Source organism: Prinia subflava, chromosome 3 (genome assembly GCF_021018805.1).
Source record: "Prinia subflava isolate CZ2003 ecotype Zambia chromosome 3, Cam_Psub_1.2, whole genome shotgun sequence".
NCBI classification, from domain to species: Eukaryota; Metazoa; Chordata; class Aves; order Passeriformes; family Cisticolidae; genus Prinia; species Prinia subflava.
Window position 1 is genome coordinate 97,480,203 of NC_086249.1, and position 21,057 is coordinate 97,501,259.

Sequence of the window (21,057 nt, forward strand, 5' to 3'; positions counted from 1 at the left end):
AAATAGTAATTTTCAATTTGTTCCAATTTACTGAACACTATCAGACCATTTTAAAACTGCATCAAACAATACTAATTTTCAATCTGGTATTAAAATATTGCTCTATTATTAACCTTCCATGTATAAAATTTAGTATACTCAAAGTTGCAGAGATGTGTGTAGCTACCAGAAAGAGATTTTTAGTTTTAGAAAGCCATTTATGAACTAGATGGGCAGTTTAAACCAAACTGAAACACTTCCCAGTCCATGAGCAGCACTTCTCCCTCCTGCCTTTCTTTAACTTTTGGAGTCTAATACTTGTCTGCAGTGAATGTTGATTTTGCTTCTAACTCTGCAATTCTTGATTTTTCTTAATAAACTTTTAATAATCCATGTAGACTGTATTTATAATTTCCTCTTCATTCAACATTTATGAATTCTGATTCAACAAACAGGTTTGTTTTTTTTAAATAATCACACAGTCCACACCATCTCATGGCCAGTCAAGTTCACAATTCTACTGTAATGAATTTGATTTAAAACCATTTTCTTTAGAACCATGGGTATGACAGAGTGTACTGGTGTATTACTTGTAGTATTAATATGAAACAACAGGGATTTAGGGATAATAATCCAAATATTTTTCTCCTCCAAATTGCTGGATAAATATTTTAAAATCCCTAAGAACTTAATAAAAACTCTAAATAACACTTGAAGTGACAAAATTGGTCATAATTTTTTAAAATAAAGTTATTACAGTACATTTACTACTTTGTAAAATATAAGACTGAAAGCCCTTATGTAAATGTGAAGGCAATGCATTGAGATAAATACATACAAAACCACCCTGGAAAACAAAAGAAAAAAAGCTCTGGGTCCCTGGGCTGCTAGAGCTCAAGCACTATAATATGATATTTGCTGGGGAGAAAAAAAAATATTATTCATATAATAATTTTATATCCCCCATATGAATAATAATTAGAATTTTTAGGTCTTGAGAAATGTGACTTACATTTAGCAGACTAAAGGAATGTTTATAAATCAAAAGAGAATGGTAGCTGTCTTGTCTCTGGAATGAGGCACAATCAGGTACACGTTTCCTCCTGGACAGCAATCTACCATGTGGAGGGAAGGCTGGCTGGGTCTGTGTCATTACTCAACAAACCTCATCTGACTTTCCCAAAAAAAGTCTCACACTCAGTGTTCCTTACTCAGATCTACTTAAATCTTTGTTTTACACACTCAGGGCATGGATAATTCAGATATTCAATGTTATTAATCTGAAGATAAGAAATATCAGATGATAAAAACATAAAATGCCTCTAGATATTCAAAGATTATATCCTCCCAAAGGAGGCAGCATCTTCACAAAACCTCATCCCTGACTAAAAATTTCCATATTTAAAGAACAAGAGAAAATGTAATTGAAATGTTATAAGCTGCCAGGACATACTTAAGCACCCCAGTGAAGTGGGGTTCTTCTCAGTAGTCTGAATATCAGCTCATCTCAGCCACCCAAGAAGGCATTTCTTGTGTTCAACATGTTTAAGCAATCAAATGAAGAGTTATATTTGTCCCTATGTATATTTAAATTTTAGGCTTTTTCAACAAAAAAGGATCAATTTTCTAAATATTAAAAATAGATGAAATACATCTAAGCACTTCAGAAATGGTAATTGATATATCCCTTAATGTTTTAAATTAGTGGTCTATGAAAAAGGTATAGAATTTCCCTGTCAGATTTTTGCTTTTGTTTAAATCACAGCTGCTATAGACAAAACAAGATGATACAGCTGATGTGCTGTAAATGAGTATAAGAATGTCCAGAAGAAAAAAAACCAAACAAACCCAAAACAAAAAACCAGAGAAACCTTGTATATATACTTGTGTACATAGACTCGTGTATCTCATACATATTCTGCCTCTCCCTTTCCTGTTGAAGAGAATGATCTGCAAGCAGTTATCAACAATGCCTGGGGAGATTTTGTAACATGGTTAGCAGAAGCAAACACAGTTTTAATTTTTTAGAAAAAAGGGATAACAGAAAGTCATTAGCTGCTGAAGTGACAGTAGCCTTTAGGGACTGATCCATCTCACTGCTCTTAAAAGAGAAATCTGAGCTCCAGAGAATCAAGCTCCAGTTCATTTTCACTACCTGGAATTTGTCTTTATCTGCCAGAGAAAGACAACTCCCTGTAAAAAATCAGCTCCTTGGCTATTTGTGTACAAATCTGTCACCAAGCACAGTGTTACTGACAGATCTATTTGGAGAGTGCGTGTGAGCACACTTAGTCCTGAGTTATGGTTAATTGGGTTTTATTGAGCTGCAGCAGAAAATCACTCTGAATTTCACATTACGTGATGCTTCTTGATAGGAATCACTCTGTTCAAACCAAATACATGTTCCATGTCTAAAATTGGAAATACTTTTTTTGACACTCCAAAAATTTGTAGCATGATGATTTATAATTATATGTGTAGCAGATTTGTTACAATATTTCATGCTTTTTGTACTAACATGAAGCCCAGTAACAGCACAGTTGTTAGTAATCATGGAATGCTGGAAAAGTTCCACAAATTAATCACAATTTTAAAATCTGTATAGAAATATGAGTTACAGTCTCTAGTATGGGTATGACTGGCTTCATAAAGCATTTTGAAAGGGGATTCTTGCTGCCAGAATCCCGGATGTGTGATGTGTACAATGAATTCCTGTATTCTGAAATATGACACGGTAGAAAACAGTGCAAAAAACCTGGTCTATCTGTCAGTAGATGAAGGATCACCAAAGGAAAAAAGAAGAGAAAAGATGAATCAGAGCATTAAAATATCTATATTTAAAAATAACACAGAAACCAACCCAAATTTTAATGAAATAAACAAAAGCCCTATGGAAAATACAGAAGAAGATGAACTAGAAGCAGAATTGTTAGAGTGCTTATGCAAGATATACATTTATCTTACATATATTAGAAATCTCTTCCTCAGAGCCAGATGGCTTTCCATATTAAAACTATGACATCATTAAAAATATGATAGCTAAGTGTATAATCATATTCTACAATAAGATGTTCCTGCCAAAATTAAGAATATGAAGAAAAAAAAAAAAAAAAAAAGAGACACTAATATGCATGGGCTTACTGCAGGTCTGCTGTATAATTATGTAATGCAAGAAAGGAAGTTTTGAATTCAAAGTTAAAAGAACTAAGTAATGAATAGGAAAAACTATGCCACGTCTATGACAGTGATCCTTAAAAATTCTACTGGCAACTTTCATATATGGTTATAAATTAGACTTCTTAAATTCCAGGTATACTGTTTCATTTTACCACACTTTTCCTATTTGTGGGCAAAGAGTTAGTTTTATTCTCTGGTTAATCAGTGCATTTATTTCAGTGTGTACATCTCCCACTAAATAATCTGGAGCTTGAACAGGTCAAGTAATTTTCATGAGATAATCATTAAACAGGAAAACTTTATCTTAGCATGAACAATATAATCATATTAAGTAGAATATACGCAAATTTTTACACTGGTTTAACTTTTAGGAAACATTTGAAACATCAGTTGCAAGGGAGAATAATTAGTTAAATATGAGGACATTTTATCCCTGTTTGTTCTTGCAATGGAACCCATTGTAATCACAATCAATCCTGCACAGGTAGCTCAAAGATTGTGAATATCCATCAATATGAACATCATCAGTAGCAGACAGAAATAATGTTTGTGCTTATAACAACAGTTGTCCTGTTCTGAGAGTACATCAGGCCAACCTTACTGATCCATCAATCCATGAACCACAATTTTCTGTACAATCAACTCAAGATTCGGCATTGACAGAACTGTAATATTTAAATTGTTTGCTAAATACTGGCAGCACAGTGACCAAGAAAAGCTGAGGTACTGCATGTAGTAATAGTTGAAAGAGCTTGTAATGGGATGGTGAAAATATTGCAATGCACATTTTATGAGATGAAGTGACAAGACTTGGTTTCCCTGTCTGACTTTTCCCTTCCCTAAAGCTTAAAATGAAGAGAAAAAACATTTCTATGAGCTGGTTTCAGCTGATACACTAAATATGCTCATTAAAGTATTACAGTTTAGTAAATGCTAAAAGCTACCAAATTTTTGCTGCAAAACTATTTCACATGACTTTGATATGAAAAGTCAATGCTATTGACGATTGATATTAGAAAATTGTAATTTGTATTCAATATTTCTCCTATTTTATAATGAGCAATCATGTTTAAGTTCTACTAAACATATTTACTCTGGAGAAAATGTTCAAAGCTGTTACCACTGATGCTTGTAAATAACTTATTTTTCCTTTTACGGATTAATTAAAATGGATTCTTTCTGAATGGGAAAAAAAAATCAAAAGCTCAGTTTTAAAACACAGAGCTATTCATGACAGTTCTGTAATTTGATTCATGCAAATCTGTCAGAGAAAAAAAAAAAATCAACGACAATTTAATTTCAAACCTTTCCCAACCAGCTGCTGAACAATTTCTGTACTACTTTTCTATTTTTACTGCAGGATAATGACAATGATGGATGCTTTTCCTTGGAAATAAATATTCATTAAGCAAGCTCAGATCAAACCTATACCCTTCCAAAAGCCCACGACTGTGCAAGACCCATTTGCCTCTTCTAAGAGATTTATTCTGGAGGAAGATGGAACTGTGCCCACAAATGCATCTCATAACAATTTAATAGTTCAGTTAAATTAAACCTATGGTAGAACTTACTTGTAACCTCAGTAATCAATATTATTAAAGTTGGTGTCAACTCCAATAATACCAAATGTATGTGGGTGAACAACAGATTACTTGTGGATATAAATCAGACATAAAGCTGGCCCAAATGTAAGGCATTAAGAAGAACTAAAAGGAAGTAAACTTCCTGAGGTTGACCACTGCTTCTTCATCCAATCCACTAGAGAACAGAAGTTCATCAACAAGGACCCAAGAGGTGCTCATTAGCCATGATTTACATAGTATATGACTATTTTTTTTAATTGTTTTGTTCAGAAGAGATTGTTTAAAATGAAGAATGACAATTAGACTGGTGTGTTTTGTGCTTCAATACTGACTTTAATTTACTGGTACTAATCAGAAGTGGTAAAAGAAAGAGCCTACCAGTGTTTGACACCTATTGATTGACACCCTGTCACCAGATCTGTGCCTCCTCTGATCCAACACTCCTCTGTTATGCTTCACTACCCAGCTCTCCTGCCTTGCTGGGAAACTGAAAACATCCTAATTCTCACAAGCTGATAAGAATATTTGTGTGTGTGCATGTGTATGTATCCAAATACCTAAAATATATATTATGTATGAATGTATAAGAACTATAAACAGATGTGATTTTAAAAACTAATAGCAGCATGTGGATATTGTTAAATATCCTCTGATGTGGAAAGAGATAAATGGGCTCACACAGAGGAAAATTCACAGCATATAGCCAGAGCCACTGCTCTGATTCTCTAATCTTCTTTCTTATAGATGACTGTAGGCAAATTCCAGCCTCTTTAGACTAATATTTACTTTTATTTAAAAATACTCCTTTTCCTAAATAATCACAGAAAAATGGAAATATCGTCTTCTCTTCATGCTAGATGACAATTTGGAATTGCTGTAATTATATACAGCATTTAAGCACAATTTTTTACAAGGCTTTCCTCACACAAACATTATTCTGCAAAAGCTGATAGCTCATTCATCTACTTAGGCTTACAACTTTAATCTTATTCTCTTTTTATGTCAATTCTATGTTGGTTCCACCAATTTCAAAGGATTCAGTGTTGCAAGCATTGAAAAACCAGGCAGTAATATTTCCAGCACTGAAGAAACTACACAGTAATATTTAAAGTCATACAAACAGTACCAAATTTGCTTTTTCTTAACTACATTATCTAACTATTGGATAATATTCTCTGTTTAGCTAATTAAATGAAAATAACTACATGGAGTACAGACCAAATAAAACCTCAAGATTTTTTGGTCTAACATGGTATGCAACAGCTAAATTTTACTTGGTTTTGCTCCTGTTCCAACAGGAATAATTTCAGAAATCATACACTAAAATCAAACAGCCAAGATTGGGTGTGGGGTTCCTTAGAAATTACATATATTTACCAATCACAGAATCAAGAAATCACTTAACCATTAGAAGATGAGCTTAGCTGGTCAGAGCATGGTGCTAATAACACCAAGATTATGGGTTCAGTCCCTGCATAGGCCATTCACTTAGAGTTGGACTTCATGACCCTTGTGGGTCCCTTTCAACTCAAAATATTCTGTGATTTAGAGTGGAAGAGATCTAAATTGAGTCCAGCCATTAACTCAGCACTTCCAAGTCCACTGCTGAACCATGGCCCCAGGTGCTACACCTGCATATTTCCTAAATAACTCTAGGGATGGTAGCTCAGCCTTTTCACTGGGTAGCTTGTTCTAGTGCATAAAAACTATTTCAGTGAAGATTTTCCCCCATAATCCACACACAAACAAACATTTAACCACAAATTCTATCTTTAAATATAATGTGCCTCTCCCATTCTTTCTCTCACAAGACTTAATATGCAGATACCATAATGCTCTCGTCCTCCAAATACAGGTTAAAAAGATAAAATAAATGAAGCATTTTTCATATTTTGCCCCACTGTGTCCCCAAATACAAACATCCACATGCACACACCACAGAGATGGGCTCAGAACCTGTAAAGACAGATGTCTCAGAATGAGCACAGGCTGCCAACACACAGAAACCCCAAAGTGATGCAATCTAACCATTGCTAAGGAAATCTTTCCATCCTACCTTGAGACACTCTTCCTGTTTGAAGAGATCCTCACAGTCCTTGGCCTGCAGGACAGGAGAATTAAGGCGCTCTTCCACCTCAGACAAGGCTTGCAGAAGGTGCAGGATCTCTGCCAGGTATGCAGAAGGCACATGAGTGGTTTCCACAGTCCTAGTCTCAGTCATCACAAAAGTTGTATCTTCACGAACTGTTTGCTAGTGTAGATATACAACAGAATGCTTCCTTTAGTTTCTTAACACCAGACAGAGTTACAACAATGCAATTTCCAGTTCACAACCCAGAAACAACAAAAGAAAATCCAAAGTAACTTCCAAGGACAAAGGAAATATCTGAGGTTTCTGACACAGATCACTCATCTTCCTTGTGTGTTTGAAATGGTGGCTACTGAAATTAATCCATGCAAGAGTGTGCAAGATTTTCTTCTACTCTCCAAAGAAATGCAGAGAGGAAATGCAAGAGTTTGCTGAGATTGTGGTGTTACTGAGATTTTAGTGCTAGTCCTTTCATTTTGAGTCATCACACCTCTTGAAAAATCTGTCCTTCATTAAGAAATTTCATGCATGCCAAGTCTTAAATGATAAATTATTTCAAGGTATCAAGTAAAATAATGACTTGTATGATAGACATAATTCTTTAAATAAATTATTTAAATAAAATGCAACATATAACAAATGTGCCAATTCTATATTTCCAACTATACTAAAAACTTGTTCTTTATTCTAGCAAGTACAAATTGGAATGTTCTGATTTGAATGGTCTTTAATGCATTCTTATTTCTAAAAGAAAACTCAGCAACACTCCTCTTCATAAAGTTAGGACTTTTTAAAATTTTATTAAGTTTTGTTTTGGTTTTTTTGTGGAAAAATATGAAATAGACATCCTATTCTGGAAGCACATGCATACACCAAATGTGAAGACATCCCAGAATGTTTTGGTTCCAAGAAAACACTTAGTTGATTGATGGCATTTGAAAGCATACTGACATATAAGGTAACAATAAAGTGGCTGTTTATATAAATTCTCTGTATTTCCCATTTGATTGGTTAATGAATCATTGATAAAAATGTAATCCTGAAAGTGTGCTTGGAGCAGGGAGACCTCTGATTGCTTCTTTTCACTAAACTCCAAATACTAAATCATTTACATGTCCATTAAAAAAGGAAAAGTTTAAAATATCAACTATTTGGGGTTTCACAAGCATAAGTTTGTTTATGGGTTCTTAGTGTGGGGCTAAGATCCTTTGTGTTTGACGTTTGTCTTTGCACAAATATAAACTTTAATTATTGTCGACCTCAAAGAATTGTAAAAGTAATTGTTGGTAAATGTTCCAAAATTCTATTATTCAGATTTGGAGCCATTTATGCAAAAGAAAATTGATCAATGGTCCTGAAGAAAACAATATCATTATTCAGCTACTCATTATGCAAAAGAAAACAAATATAAGCACACACTACCTCTGCAAGGTGTCTCATTTTAATTCAGGACATATTTCTCTCTTCAGTTACCGAGCTGAGTCATCTGGTTCTTCAATTTTCTTTAGAGTCTTAAAATATGCATATACACACTCTAGAAGATGTATGCATATCACATATAAAGCCCATAAAGTTATCTGTAGACTTGTGTTATTCTGTTGCATTTCTTATGCAAATTTAATTGCTTTGCTTACACTTTTCCCACTAAATGACTTTCTCAGTACATCTGCTAACACTGAAACCTCTCTAATTACCATATCACTGCTATAATTTTTATTATTTAAAATAAAATGCCTTTTAAAAAAATTGTGCTTGCCCCCCCATATGTTTAATGAATCACAGGCTCTGCAAAAATAACAGTTTACTCTGGTAAACCTACAGAAAAACTGTCCCATTTGATTAGGAACTGGGAGAATCCCAAGAGCCCCCTGAGACCTGCATGCAGCAATATATATTTTAATTCCTCAAGACTGCACTGTGACACTTCCACATGTAGCAATGAACTTCAGACACACATAAGGAACATTTTAACTACATTTGTATTTTTCTTTTGGACTCGGAGGACAGAACATTTCTACTCACAGCAATGAAAAGAACATGTAGGTGTGCAAGGGTTTCCACTCAAAAAGAGGTCACATGAATATGTAAAGCAGCATACAAAACATGATTAGTTTCTAGAGTTGTATGAGATTAGCCTGCTCTTTTCAACCCAAATTTAGGCCAATAAATATGTATACACACATATATGCACATGCATGTATTTAGATTAAATCTGTGTCTTCTCAATCTATTCCTAAAACTACAAAAAAGTCAAGCAGTAATTGGATGAGTAAGCACTTCATGGTTATCACACTTAATTATTTAGAGTGGCAAAACCTTATGAAGAGAAATGGGATGTATGCAACCATATATTGACACTGTCCTTACAGGAAACTTTAAATATTTCTCATAGATGGATGATTATTTGTATAGTCTACTGTTTATATTGTTAGTTAAACTGTAAAACACTACAATCAGAGAAATAAATGAATAAATAAGTAAACAAAAGGATAGATATATAAAAGTAGACACCTACCAGAACCTGTCCTCATATTTTATTACATTATTTAAGAAAAAAAAAAAGTCACAATCAAAATAAATTAGTTTCTGAGTACTATTTTTTTAAAATAGTTAAAAATTTGATACTACTTTAGATCTCAAGGATTAGGTGTCTTTGTCTTGATTGGGGTTTCAACAGGTCACAGGTATTTCTTTCCTTCTGTCTTTCCTGCATTGAGAGGATCAGGACAGAGCCCACAGCAGAAGCTCTCGTCTTGCACCAAGGCATGGAGGGCAGGCATGTCCAGAACTGACAATTTTAATCAGCAAGGAGAAGCATTTTTAGCTTATCCCAGTGTTCCTTGGAACTGCCTTATGATAGACAATACAACAGGCAGAGTCCCTCCTTATATTCTGGCCTAGCATTTTACTAGAAGTGCAAAGCTGAAACTGAACCTTATCCTAACACTGTAGTGAGAAAAAAGCTTGTGAAAGGAGGTCACAGCAGCTGGGAGCAAGTGCTTTTAAAATAATACTAATGCAGTAGAGATATATGCAAATGCTAGTGCCAAAATGGCTCATCAGAACCATGGTAGGTTAAGATTTTATAAGGATTAAAAATCAATAGGAAAGTGGAAATTAAAGATTTAGATAACCATTTAAGAATGGGTTTGGATAAGTTGAATCTGATAAAATGGCAGAATGTATTAGAGTTCCTTAAAAATACTTAAATTAGTATTTTAAAAAATATATAGTACAACATATATATAAAATACAAATAAACTGTTAAGTGATTTGGAAATGCTGGGGTAACTGAGCACTTCCTATATAACTGAGCACTTCCTATATTCCTATTTATGTAAAATACTATTTTATTGATATTATTTTTTTCCTTGACTGTCAGCGATATAATGATGTGCAAATTATTTTTTGCCTCACAAAGAACAAATTCTTTTGTGTAAGATTTAACATTTCATGCATTGCTTGTTATCAAACATTATCATGTCTCGAATAGTAAATTGAATTTTCTTCCCCATCATTACATAATTTTAATTAAGGGACACAATCCTTCCATACATGACTCCACTTAAACTAATTTTATTGATAGTTACCATGCCCTACCAGGGGAACAAAACCATAAGAGACAAATTCATGACCTGTCCCTTACAGTGAAGGCCAATAAGCAAAACCAAAACAAACCAATTAAACAAAGTGACAACAAAAACTCAACAAAAAAAGTACTGGAATAAAGCAGGTTTTGCAGAGAAATTCACATACCTTCTCCACAGAAATACTTGTGATCATACTGCCTACATCTAACACAGTGGTGGCATCAGAGCTAACTAATCTTGGAGAATGCTGCTAATTTCCATCTAACAGTGGAAAATTTGTTGTTAAAGCACCTTTCAGCAATCTCAGTGTATCCATTTCTTTTCCTCTTTTTGCAGAGGGAATAATCCCAACATCGCTTTGCTGTTCAAGAGTTTACGCCCAGAAAGCCTCCAACTCTCTTTTATCAGATATTAAAAATTGTCTCATTTTTTGGTCCCATCTCCAACCTTAGTGTCTGTGTTTTGATTTAATGCCTTCACCCAAACACGGGAGGAGTAAAGCTGCAAAACTCCCATCTGCATTGTTATACCCCAACACTGCTCCTGGCAGCATTTTGGTGAGAGGTTCAAGGAAAACAAACGTGACCACTCCTGAAGTGAAATGACCCTTGAGAAAGTATTCTTTACAAGCAGCTGTACGGGAATGTAAAAAGTGTGTGACCTCTGCAGAATGAACATGCTGTGCTACACACATGGAAAAAAAATGGAGCAGGCACACGCTCTGGACAAAGGCAGTGATGCCTCAGAGTGTCCAAAAACCTGTAAAACCCATGGTATCTGCTAGCCCATGTTCACCCTCAATATATCAAATAAAGAATCAGACACACTAAAGTCTGATAAAATGCTGTCAGAGGTCAAAAACCACTTTAAAGTACATATTTATAAAAAAGCTTTTATTCCTATGCCAGCTGTGAGTGGTGAGGTCAGCTAACATTCAGGGAAATTTATTCTGCCTTCAGGGTTGCTGGCATATCTTACCTGTTAGTGTGCATGTAAGTAGAAAGCTCAGAATTATACTGATTACATGGAATTGTCACTATGAGGTTGGATGGCCTTAGTCAATCACGAGCAAGTTATCAGAACAAAAAGAAGCATCTCTTTCAAGTACAGAGACCTAAATCCTCGATGCAGGATTAAAAATATTTAAATTCCTTATGTAATTCTATGAAGACAAGACCTTAAAAGGAACTTGAAAACAATAAAATGTCCTTAAAATATTGAGAAAAAACATTTTAAAGTAATAACATAAATACTGCCTCATGTATATGATTTTTTCTACTCATGTCGCAGAGTAGTTGCAGTCCACAAAATCCTGCACATTGCAACACTTAAACCATATAATTTAATGCTTGTATCTGGTTTCATCAGTCACATATAAAAAAAGAGACTTTAAAAATATACATGACTATTTTCAGCACTGTTCTTGGACAGAGAGTGCTTTATGCCTTCACAACACTTCTCTGCTAAGGCATACCTTACTCAAGAAATTCTGCTTTAACAGTTTTTCTTCTGTGATAAAAGGACTCTGCTTGATCTATAGATAAAACTAAATAAAGCCAGCCAAAATGAAGCCATTTCTGACAATGGCATCAATTAGAAAACATTTCAGTAAATTTTAGATTCCAGGAGTAGCAACAGAAAATTGCAGGCTTTGATTTTGAAAACTATCCATCAACAGGCATCAACCAGTCTGAACTTAATTCCATTTATATTGTCTCATTTGTCCCCTTCATAACTTGATTGAAATGCAAAAGTTTCCTCCGTAGGAAAATGTCTCTTTCCTCTATGTATAGGCTTAAATTATGGGATATCTCCCAACACCTCAGACAGTTCTTACAAACTCTGATGACTGCATTATTTTCCTATTTAGATGTGGCAGGGGAAGTGGAGAAGAAAGACATAGACAAAAGCTACAGCAATAAATTTAAAACAGGAAATCCAGAGTACTCATAGTTGTAACTTTGTTGTGGTTTTTTGAGGGCTTTTTGGGGAGTTGGGAGTTGGTTGTTTTTTGGTTTCTTTTTTGTTTTGTTTTGTTGTTTTGGGGTTTTTTGGGGGTTTTTTTGGTTTTTTTTTTTTTTTTTTTTTAAATTGTATAGTTTAAAAATGACAAAGCATTTTGATACTGCAGCCAATCCTTTGTGTTCCTCACACCCTCATGCCTTTGGAGCCCTCCAAGATGTCAAATACACACAATCAAGCAGTAAAATGAACACCTTTGGCAATCCCTTTCTCACTTGCTGAACAATGCTTTTGTTTTATTCTGGCTTAGATAATTGCTTCTAGATAGGAACTCTCCTCAAACTGAGGAACAGCTACACATTGAACTTAAAAGGAGCTTTTTTGAAAACTTACCCAGCTCTCCTTACTAAAGATCTGCCAGCTTGCAAGGAAATAAGGAACTAAGGTGATTCAGAAATTCCAGCAGTTCTGCTGTTAATTTTTAACCTGTTAACTTCCACTGCTATCTACTTGCTAAGCAAAGAGAAAAAGAAACTAATTTCAACTATGATGAGACTGGGGTAGAAGGCTTTCATAAAATTCAGTATATGTGATATGTTTTCCAAAAAAAAAAGAAGAAAAAATAGAGCAATTGTATCTTATATCACATCTGCAATGTTACCATGTCCTGAAGAAAAACAAAATAGAGTAACAATATGGCATTATTGACTAATTGGAACTACTGGGATATAGAAAATGCCTCCTGTTCTAAATAAATTATGTATATATTCTAATTACTTCTGAAAATCATGGCATATCTCAATCTTAATAATTGCAGTAGAACAAAACTGACAAAGAAATCCGTGTCTGTCATGCAAGTTTAAACAGACATTTGTAACATTAGAAAAGAAATTATTAAATCCATTAAAGAGTCTATATCACAAGCATTTACCAATGACTGCTCAGACCACATTTAGTAGGATTTTGGGGGGAGATATTGCCAATGAGCCAAGAGAGACAGCCATTATCAGTATTAGAAATCATGAAATAACTCTGCAAACTCTACACCCCAGATGGATTTCCAACAAGTATTTTAAAATGTTGTTTAGTATGTGTTAAGGGTTTAACTGGAAAACACCTTTGTAATTGATTTATATGTGTATCTTCCAGCAGACAAATCATATTTGAAAGTTTTTATGTGCTAACTATAGAATACATAAATCCAGAGGAGTTAGCAATTTCTTGGATTGATCTTGTAATTTTTCACACCTAAAAGACATACAGGTATTATACATGTCATACTTCACTAAATATCTACTTGACACTTCAGAAAATTAAACTCTTGTACACAGTCCTATATCCCTGCAGCCATAATGTTCATTTGTGACACTCTATTGATTTTGTTAAACCAGTATCATAAACTCAGCCACACAGGAGGAAATACCCATAAGAATAGAAGGAATTTGAGATTATTTTTTCCTCAAAATAGAATTTCAAAATCATGTTTCTTGGCCAGTGATAAGCAACAGAGGTGAAACAGTGACAATAGTGGCATGTGTAGTATGACACAATTTGCTGGAAGTCAGCCTCAAGAACAGATTTTGGACAATGCCAATTTATTTAATGGCTGATTCATTAAGACTACAGAAGTGTCACAATCTTAGATAGCATTTGTGCTGCCTAAGGGCATGGAGCTTTAGGGCTGTCTTGAGTATGTGTGTGTAACTACTGAGTGATCACCAAGAACCAATTAATGATGAAGTTCAGATGTGTCAGAATACAGACTATTGATATCTGAATTGACTAAACCATTTTGGAATTGGCTGCTGATTTGTGATGCTAACTTTCCAGATATTTATGCCAGCTATATCTGTTAGATAATGTTGACATAATTTAGAAAACAAAACGAAGATAACATGAAAGTACCACATCTGTAATAAATGCAAACAGCTTCAAAGAGCAAAGTCCTAAACCTTAAACTCTTAAACCTTCCAAAAATGTTAAAAAGTGTTACCTAATTATTTTCCATCTTTAATCTACATTCATAGAGATTCACAATAACAATAGAATTCGTCACTTAGGCTGATTTTGTTACTTCAGGACAAAAATTTGTTTCTTTAAATGATGTGAACAAAATTGCTGTCCATCCAGCAGTTTTGAAAGCTAATTAAATATGCCCAAAAAGAAAACTCAGCACTCACACTGTACATCTACAAATTTGCTTCCTTCTCTACCTTTGTTTGTATACTCAGATGTATCCATGAAAAAAACCTAAACAAAACCTCCAGCAAAGGATGATGTTGATATTGTGAATTGCAGACAAGAGATGAACATCATCTCTTCAAAACATACTGTCAGGGTCAGATCACTCTGCAGGAGGTATTTTCCCTTATTATTTATTGCCAAGCAATTTTTGACACCAAAATCCAAACCATGTAATTTATTACACTAATAAACCATAATATACTACAGCAGAGAAAATAAGAGGGTAATTAGCTGCCCTGTTTTCCAAATAACTTGGTAATTATAAAGAAGAAAATATTACAGTAGTATAATGCTCAGTTCAGTCTGAAAGCAGAGATCACTGGGTGCTATGTTGTACATGACTTTTTAACCAAAGACTTGGTCTTGTTTCCATCTCAACCATCTGAGAGCAGTGAGATAAGCCTGTGGCATGGCTAAGACCACATTTGTATAATTTAAAGACAAATTTCTAACCCTGCTTTACTCCATGTTGCAGCAGGAGTTTTCACTCCTATGTGATGAGGTAAAGATATTGAGTTTCACTTTTAAACTTGAGAATAAAATTTAGATCAGTTCACTAAAGTTTATAACAGGTAATGAAAAATGGCAGAGAAAAATCTTTTCTGTAAAGTTCTTTCACTTAGAATATGGGATTTTTGAACTTAATTCTATAGCTAAAATACTATAGCTTTGCAGCGATGAGAGTGAATACTGTACAGAATTAACCATGAAATGTGAGGGAAGAAAAATATGCTTTAGAAAAGCTTAAAATGTGACAATAAACTCGTCCAGCTATATAAAAAAGGCTATGGATTTTCTTCACTTAAGTTACTGCAACACTGCATGCATTCACTTTAGACAGAGAAGGTAAAGTGCATTTTGAAATGCATCTATAAAATTAGCTCTTCTTGGGCTATATCAAAGACAATATCCATCTTTGGTGGATATTGTCCCATCTTTCCCATCACTTTATCTTAAATCAGACAGAAAATTAAAGGATTTTAAATACAATTAAACTAATTGGAATACATTTTCTAGCAGGACTTTCCAGGTTGATGGATGCTGGAAAATAGGTGTAAACATTCACCTGTGACTCACTTCCCAAAGTTCCTCATTCATCCTCACGCTTTTTGCAGACCACAGCCAAGAAAGCCCAGTCTTTAGCTGTGCTGTGTAAAGCAATTTGTTTAAATAAGGTGCCACTGCCAGTGTCAGAGAAGTTAAATGGTGTCACAGAATCACCTCTGTCCTGCTCTTAAGAGACCCAAAGTGCACAGGTGAATGGGACACTAATCCATCACTGCACAGTTCTTCTGTCCAGCAGGAGTTTTCCTGCTTTTCCTAAGGTCTTTTCTCTCTTTTACTTCTCTCTCTCCACTCATTCTACAAATAATGAAGAATTCGTTGCTTCTTCTCAGCAACCACTACTTGTTTATTTAACACAAGAAACATTTAAGCAAGGATAAGAAAAGAAAACCACTTCATTCCAATGCCAGTGTTTGAGCAAACAGTGGAAAACAACAACTGAAAACAATGGTAACACATTACCATTGAAGTGTCCATGTTAATCTGATGCAGACAGATAATCAGGACATCAAGTCCTGTGTTTGTCTATGGTGATATATTTATTTAAATTAATGTTTGATTTGTGTTTTAGAAAATAGTTTGATATATAAATGAATTTTAATGGTATAAAAAGAGGTTTAAATTTTATTAAACTAAATAAATAGAGCTCCACAGGGAAATATTAACTGAAAATTGGAAGATCCTATTAAAGACTGAAAGTAAACAAAATCTTGAATTTCAAATGCAAATTTGATCAGTCCTTAATCTGGTTCCAGAAGGTGATCACATACTCTCTCACCTGAAGTGATTATCCAGTTAGGAGACAGGCTTTTGAATTTCTGAATGCTTTAAAGGATCTTAAATGGAACAATGTTTTTGGAAAATGAAGTATTAAGGGTAGTGGTATTTTATCCATGTTGCAGACAAGTACCAAACTTCTCAGACTAAACCACTTACCTTATAAAAATAAAGACAAGTTTTGTATAACTACATTTCATATTCATTCTTGATCTAAACATGGTCTAATCGGTATGAAAAGGCAGTTTCTCCTGTTGTTTATCATTTTATCAATTCTGTATGGCCAAAATCCAGGCCCAAATATTTCAGTAGCAAAATGATCATAAATTTCAATAGAATGTTTGTGTGTGTCACCAATAAAACTGCTGAAATTGGTAAGCCTGGTTTTTTGCTTGTGTATACAATAGTAGACACATAATTTTGCCAGATTGCAAGAGATTCTTTTCTGAAGATACTCTGTCTTGCTATTTCCAGCATGCACAGTTCAGCCAAGAGAGGAAAGCTGAAAGACCACCATGTATAACAGCAGAAAGAATGTTGAGCATCTTGATAAAATGTGGTCACGGGACATACATGAAATAAGAATTTACAGTGTAGGCTGTACACCTGGGCTCATCTAGAAAATGTTTTCCAATGATAAAGGCCTTCAGCACTTTACACCCAGAGTAATTTCAGTCAGCTCCAGGAAAATCTAAGCTGAGCCATGACACAAACATGCTCACAGACTGTTAGCATGGAAACGTTGGGAAAAAAATCTAGAAAAGAGACATTAGGATAATTTAATTACACTTCATCCACATACTGATAACTGATTTTGATCCTTATTTGAATTAAACGATCCAAATCTGCCCTTCTCTCTGCAATGGATAACTATTTTCAACACCCTGGAAGAGTGGTTGAACTGTTTCAGGAAAACAGTACAACTGAAGATTCATGGTCTGTAGCAGGGGGAATTGACAACTTTCCTGAAAATACTGTGTGACTGCCAAGGCTTAATGATATCAGATTCTGCAGAGCTGCTTTAGAAATAATTGTTCCTTAACCTCTCTAATGTTATTTTTTTACTTTTTGGAGGGTTTTTTTTTTAATACCTGCAATTTTAATATTCAAAATTTGCATATTTTTTTAGGATTAAACTGTAAAGACTTGGTTTTTTTGAAGAGTGTCAAACTATCATGGATTTCTGTGAGATTTAGTGGTTAATCATAATTTTTCAAATTTATGGTGAAATATTTCACTCCTTTTTATGAGTTATTCAGATTTCACCACTGGTGTTACTACCAAGTGATTTTCTGCCCACTGTTTATTCTGCCACATATGAATAAAGACAACAATGTGTGATAGAAGAAACTTGTAAGACAACAAGAACTCCACGGTTTTTTTTCTGCTCAATGTAATTTTAGGTTGTGTGCAGTTGCATTTATGCATTTGTGTGCCATGTTTAATCTGTAAATGCAATAAACCCACCTTTGTCCTTATACAATGTCATATGTTACTTGCTGACAATTTTCACAGAGAGGACCACTGTACCAAACTGATGAATATCTCAAAAATGTTATTATACAGAACATGCATGTTTGAGGGGATAGAAATATAATATACTCGATTCTCAAAAGTGGTGATAGGAAATCCCTTTTTCTAAATATTCACTGATATATATTTGTCAATTAGTTGTTGGACATTTACTGCTATGTATTTGTGAGACAAAGATAATTTAACAAGGATCTAATATTCTAAAGAATAAATCCTTCTGAGGTCATGGCTCCTATATCCTTATGATAGGTGTGCCCAACAAATACTAGGGAAAAGTAAAATCCAGGGGAGCCTGATAATTCTAATTTCACACTTTGATATCAAAATATATTAGCTCCAATAAAGGTAGGAAATGCAAATCTGTCATTAAGCAGCATAATTAAAGGTTTTCTTCAGTGCAGTCTTGCTATGTTTATTCAATGAAGTGCAATGAATTGCAAGATACGCAGTGAAACTAAACCCTTACTGATTTATAATAACAACTTTCAGTTGTTAAATAACTTATGGAAAACATCACAAATTATAAATAAAAAATGCAACAGTTTTCTATTTCTTTTGCTTTAAAGAAAAAAATCAATTTTGTATTTTTATTGTATGGCTTTATTCAGTTGTTGATTAACATAGAAAACCTCTGTGGAAGTTATTTTTGATGGTATATGCATGTGTTCAAGTGAATAGTTTGAATTTTCATTTTTGTTTTGTATTTTAAAGTCTTGCACAAACAATGAATGCATCCTCACAACATCCCTGTGAGGTAGGTACTTAAGCTGTTTAAGAAAAAGGAAAAAAACCCTTGAGAAATTCACTCTGTTTCACTAATTCAGCAAAGTCAAAACAGTAACAATTACAAGGCTGTTGCACTTCTCACTCTGATTTGGGTCATGAAAATAAACTGCCTCTCTCATCTCAGTAGTTTCTGTATAAATTCTGAAATATTTCACATGAATATCACCTTAGCCATTGTCAATAGAGCACAGTGTTTTTCATGTGAAATGAGAAGGATACAGTAAATTTTCCTATGTACATGTAAATTTCATTGAATGACCTTATTCCCTAGATGAAGAGTAAGAAGTGGCCTTCTTGCATGAAATATTTGAGAATATTTAAAAATTTAACCTTTCAAGGTTATAAATATAGTATAATTATATATATTAAAAATTGAAACAGGTAATGGTTACATGAATTTAAAAAGTTGGTGAGTGTATTCATCTGAGCAATTCAAAAACATGCTGATGCATCTACCTTCCATCTTTGAAAAAAAAAAAGCTAAAATAAAGTTTATTGATTTGCTAGTAAATTTTTATAATGGATATATTCATCCTCTGTCATGGTAGGTGGTGAGTGACATAAAAAGCACAGTGACAGCAGAATGTTTTTATATAAATTGCATGCACAATCTGATTTCTTACTTGGTTATCAAAAGAACAAATATATTCATTAAAAAAAGCCAACCCATTTACAAGACAAAGTGAATCTCACTCTAGCTCCATGTCAATATAAACAATTTGTGACTGATTACATCCATCAAGTTTAATATAAACCATGGTAATCTGAATAGTGTAATCAGATGGAACAAGATTTAATAACATACAAACCAAAGTTAATGCTTCTCTGATTGCTTCCATTAACTGCATAACTATCCAAAGTATTAGTTTTACATATACATTATGTAACTTGGTATTAGAAAAGTTAAAAATACACAATATGGTACATTATATAGAGGACTATATTTATCAAAAGTTTATACATATTGCTGATTTTTGGATTTTTTTTTCCTTTTTAAAAACATAGTTTACCATATATCAATTAAAAAATAACACTTCACATATTTAAATTTTCATTATCCTATCAGAATGCTCCCTCTGCAATCTAGGTGCATTAAAAAAATTAAATAAAATTATATTTTGATGAAACACCCTTTTACCATTAGCACTTTAAGATTACAGAGAGCACATAAAGCAACAACTTCCTTAAAAGCAAATCTTATTTTTCTTCATATAAAATCAAAAGCCCAGAAGACAATGAGCAGAGCAGTAGGTATGCCAAGAAAAAAATCATGTAAGTGCAAAAGCAACCTCTGGTAAACTTCTAAATGGGTAACACTCAATACATATTTTGTTCATAAATTTAGAATACTGACAGGTTTTTTTTCCTTTTATTTACCCAGTTATTGCAGCATGTATAAACCAGTAAGAATAACTATATTTTATATACAACTAAACAACTCAAAATCAGGAGACATGAAGATGGTTTATAAAATTATGTTTTCATCCTGTCAAATTTAAAGTTACATTTTCTTACAAAAAACTTGTTTGAGAGTTCAAGCATTTGAAGAAGAGGACATGTATATATAGAGTCATAAAAATTTTCCCAATCACTTCCTCAAGTGAGTATAACATGTTATGGACAAACAAAAAAACCAATTAAAATTGGCATGGGATGGGTAGTTTGGAAAAGACAACTTTTGTGTTTTACATGTTCAGTGAAAAAAATAGATGCATGGCAAACTAACGTTTTTAAACTGATAAGTGTTATGGAAAAATAATGAGGCAACAGAAATAAACACAAATTCTTCATTGCTGAGTTTTTCGTAATTGACTGATTTAACTTAAGGGCAACTTTAAGACCAAAGCAGATTGAATCAGAGTATATAAAGCTTCCCCCAGTTGCAGACAATAGGGCTTTTCTTATTAATAGCTGAAGAGTTGACACTGACCCTGACGCTCTCAGTGTTAGTAGGATGCTGTTAGTAGTAGCAGTTGCAAACGTATGGGTTTGCCAGTAACAACTCACAATTTGTGCATAGTTGAGTCTTCGAAACTGAGCAAATTTGCTCTCAAAATCTTGCCAGCGCTTGCTGAGCTGTACCAGGGTTGGCTCCACTGCTTTTGCAGCCCCATCCTTAGACAGGCGTTCAGCCTGCCTGTGCACCGCATTCAGATCTTCCTTCTTCTTCTCCAACTCTCCACCAATCTCCTAGTGAGCAAAACCAATACAGGGCCCAGGACAGTTAGCTAACTAGATCAATCAACTTGAAATTAGCAAAAATATTTCCGTC

General features: G+C 33.9%; 1 protein-coding gene across 2 annotated transcripts in view; it reads right to left on the reverse strand.

The window, feature by feature from the left end:
* DMD (dystrophin) overlaps positions 1-21,057 on the reverse strand; it is a 978,378-nt gene that overhangs the window by 572,364 nt on the left and 384,957 nt on the right. For both annotated transcript variants that reach the window (XM_063392999.1, XM_063392994.1), the window contains 2 exons: positions 20,793-20,975; positions 6,796-6,990 (listed from right to left, as the gene is read on the reverse strand). In XM_063392999.1, the coding sequence (XP_063249069.1) occupies positions 6,796-6,990; positions 20,793-20,975 (378 nt within the window). The remainder of the gene's footprint in view (positions 1-6,795; positions 6,991-20,792; positions 20,976-21,057) is intronic.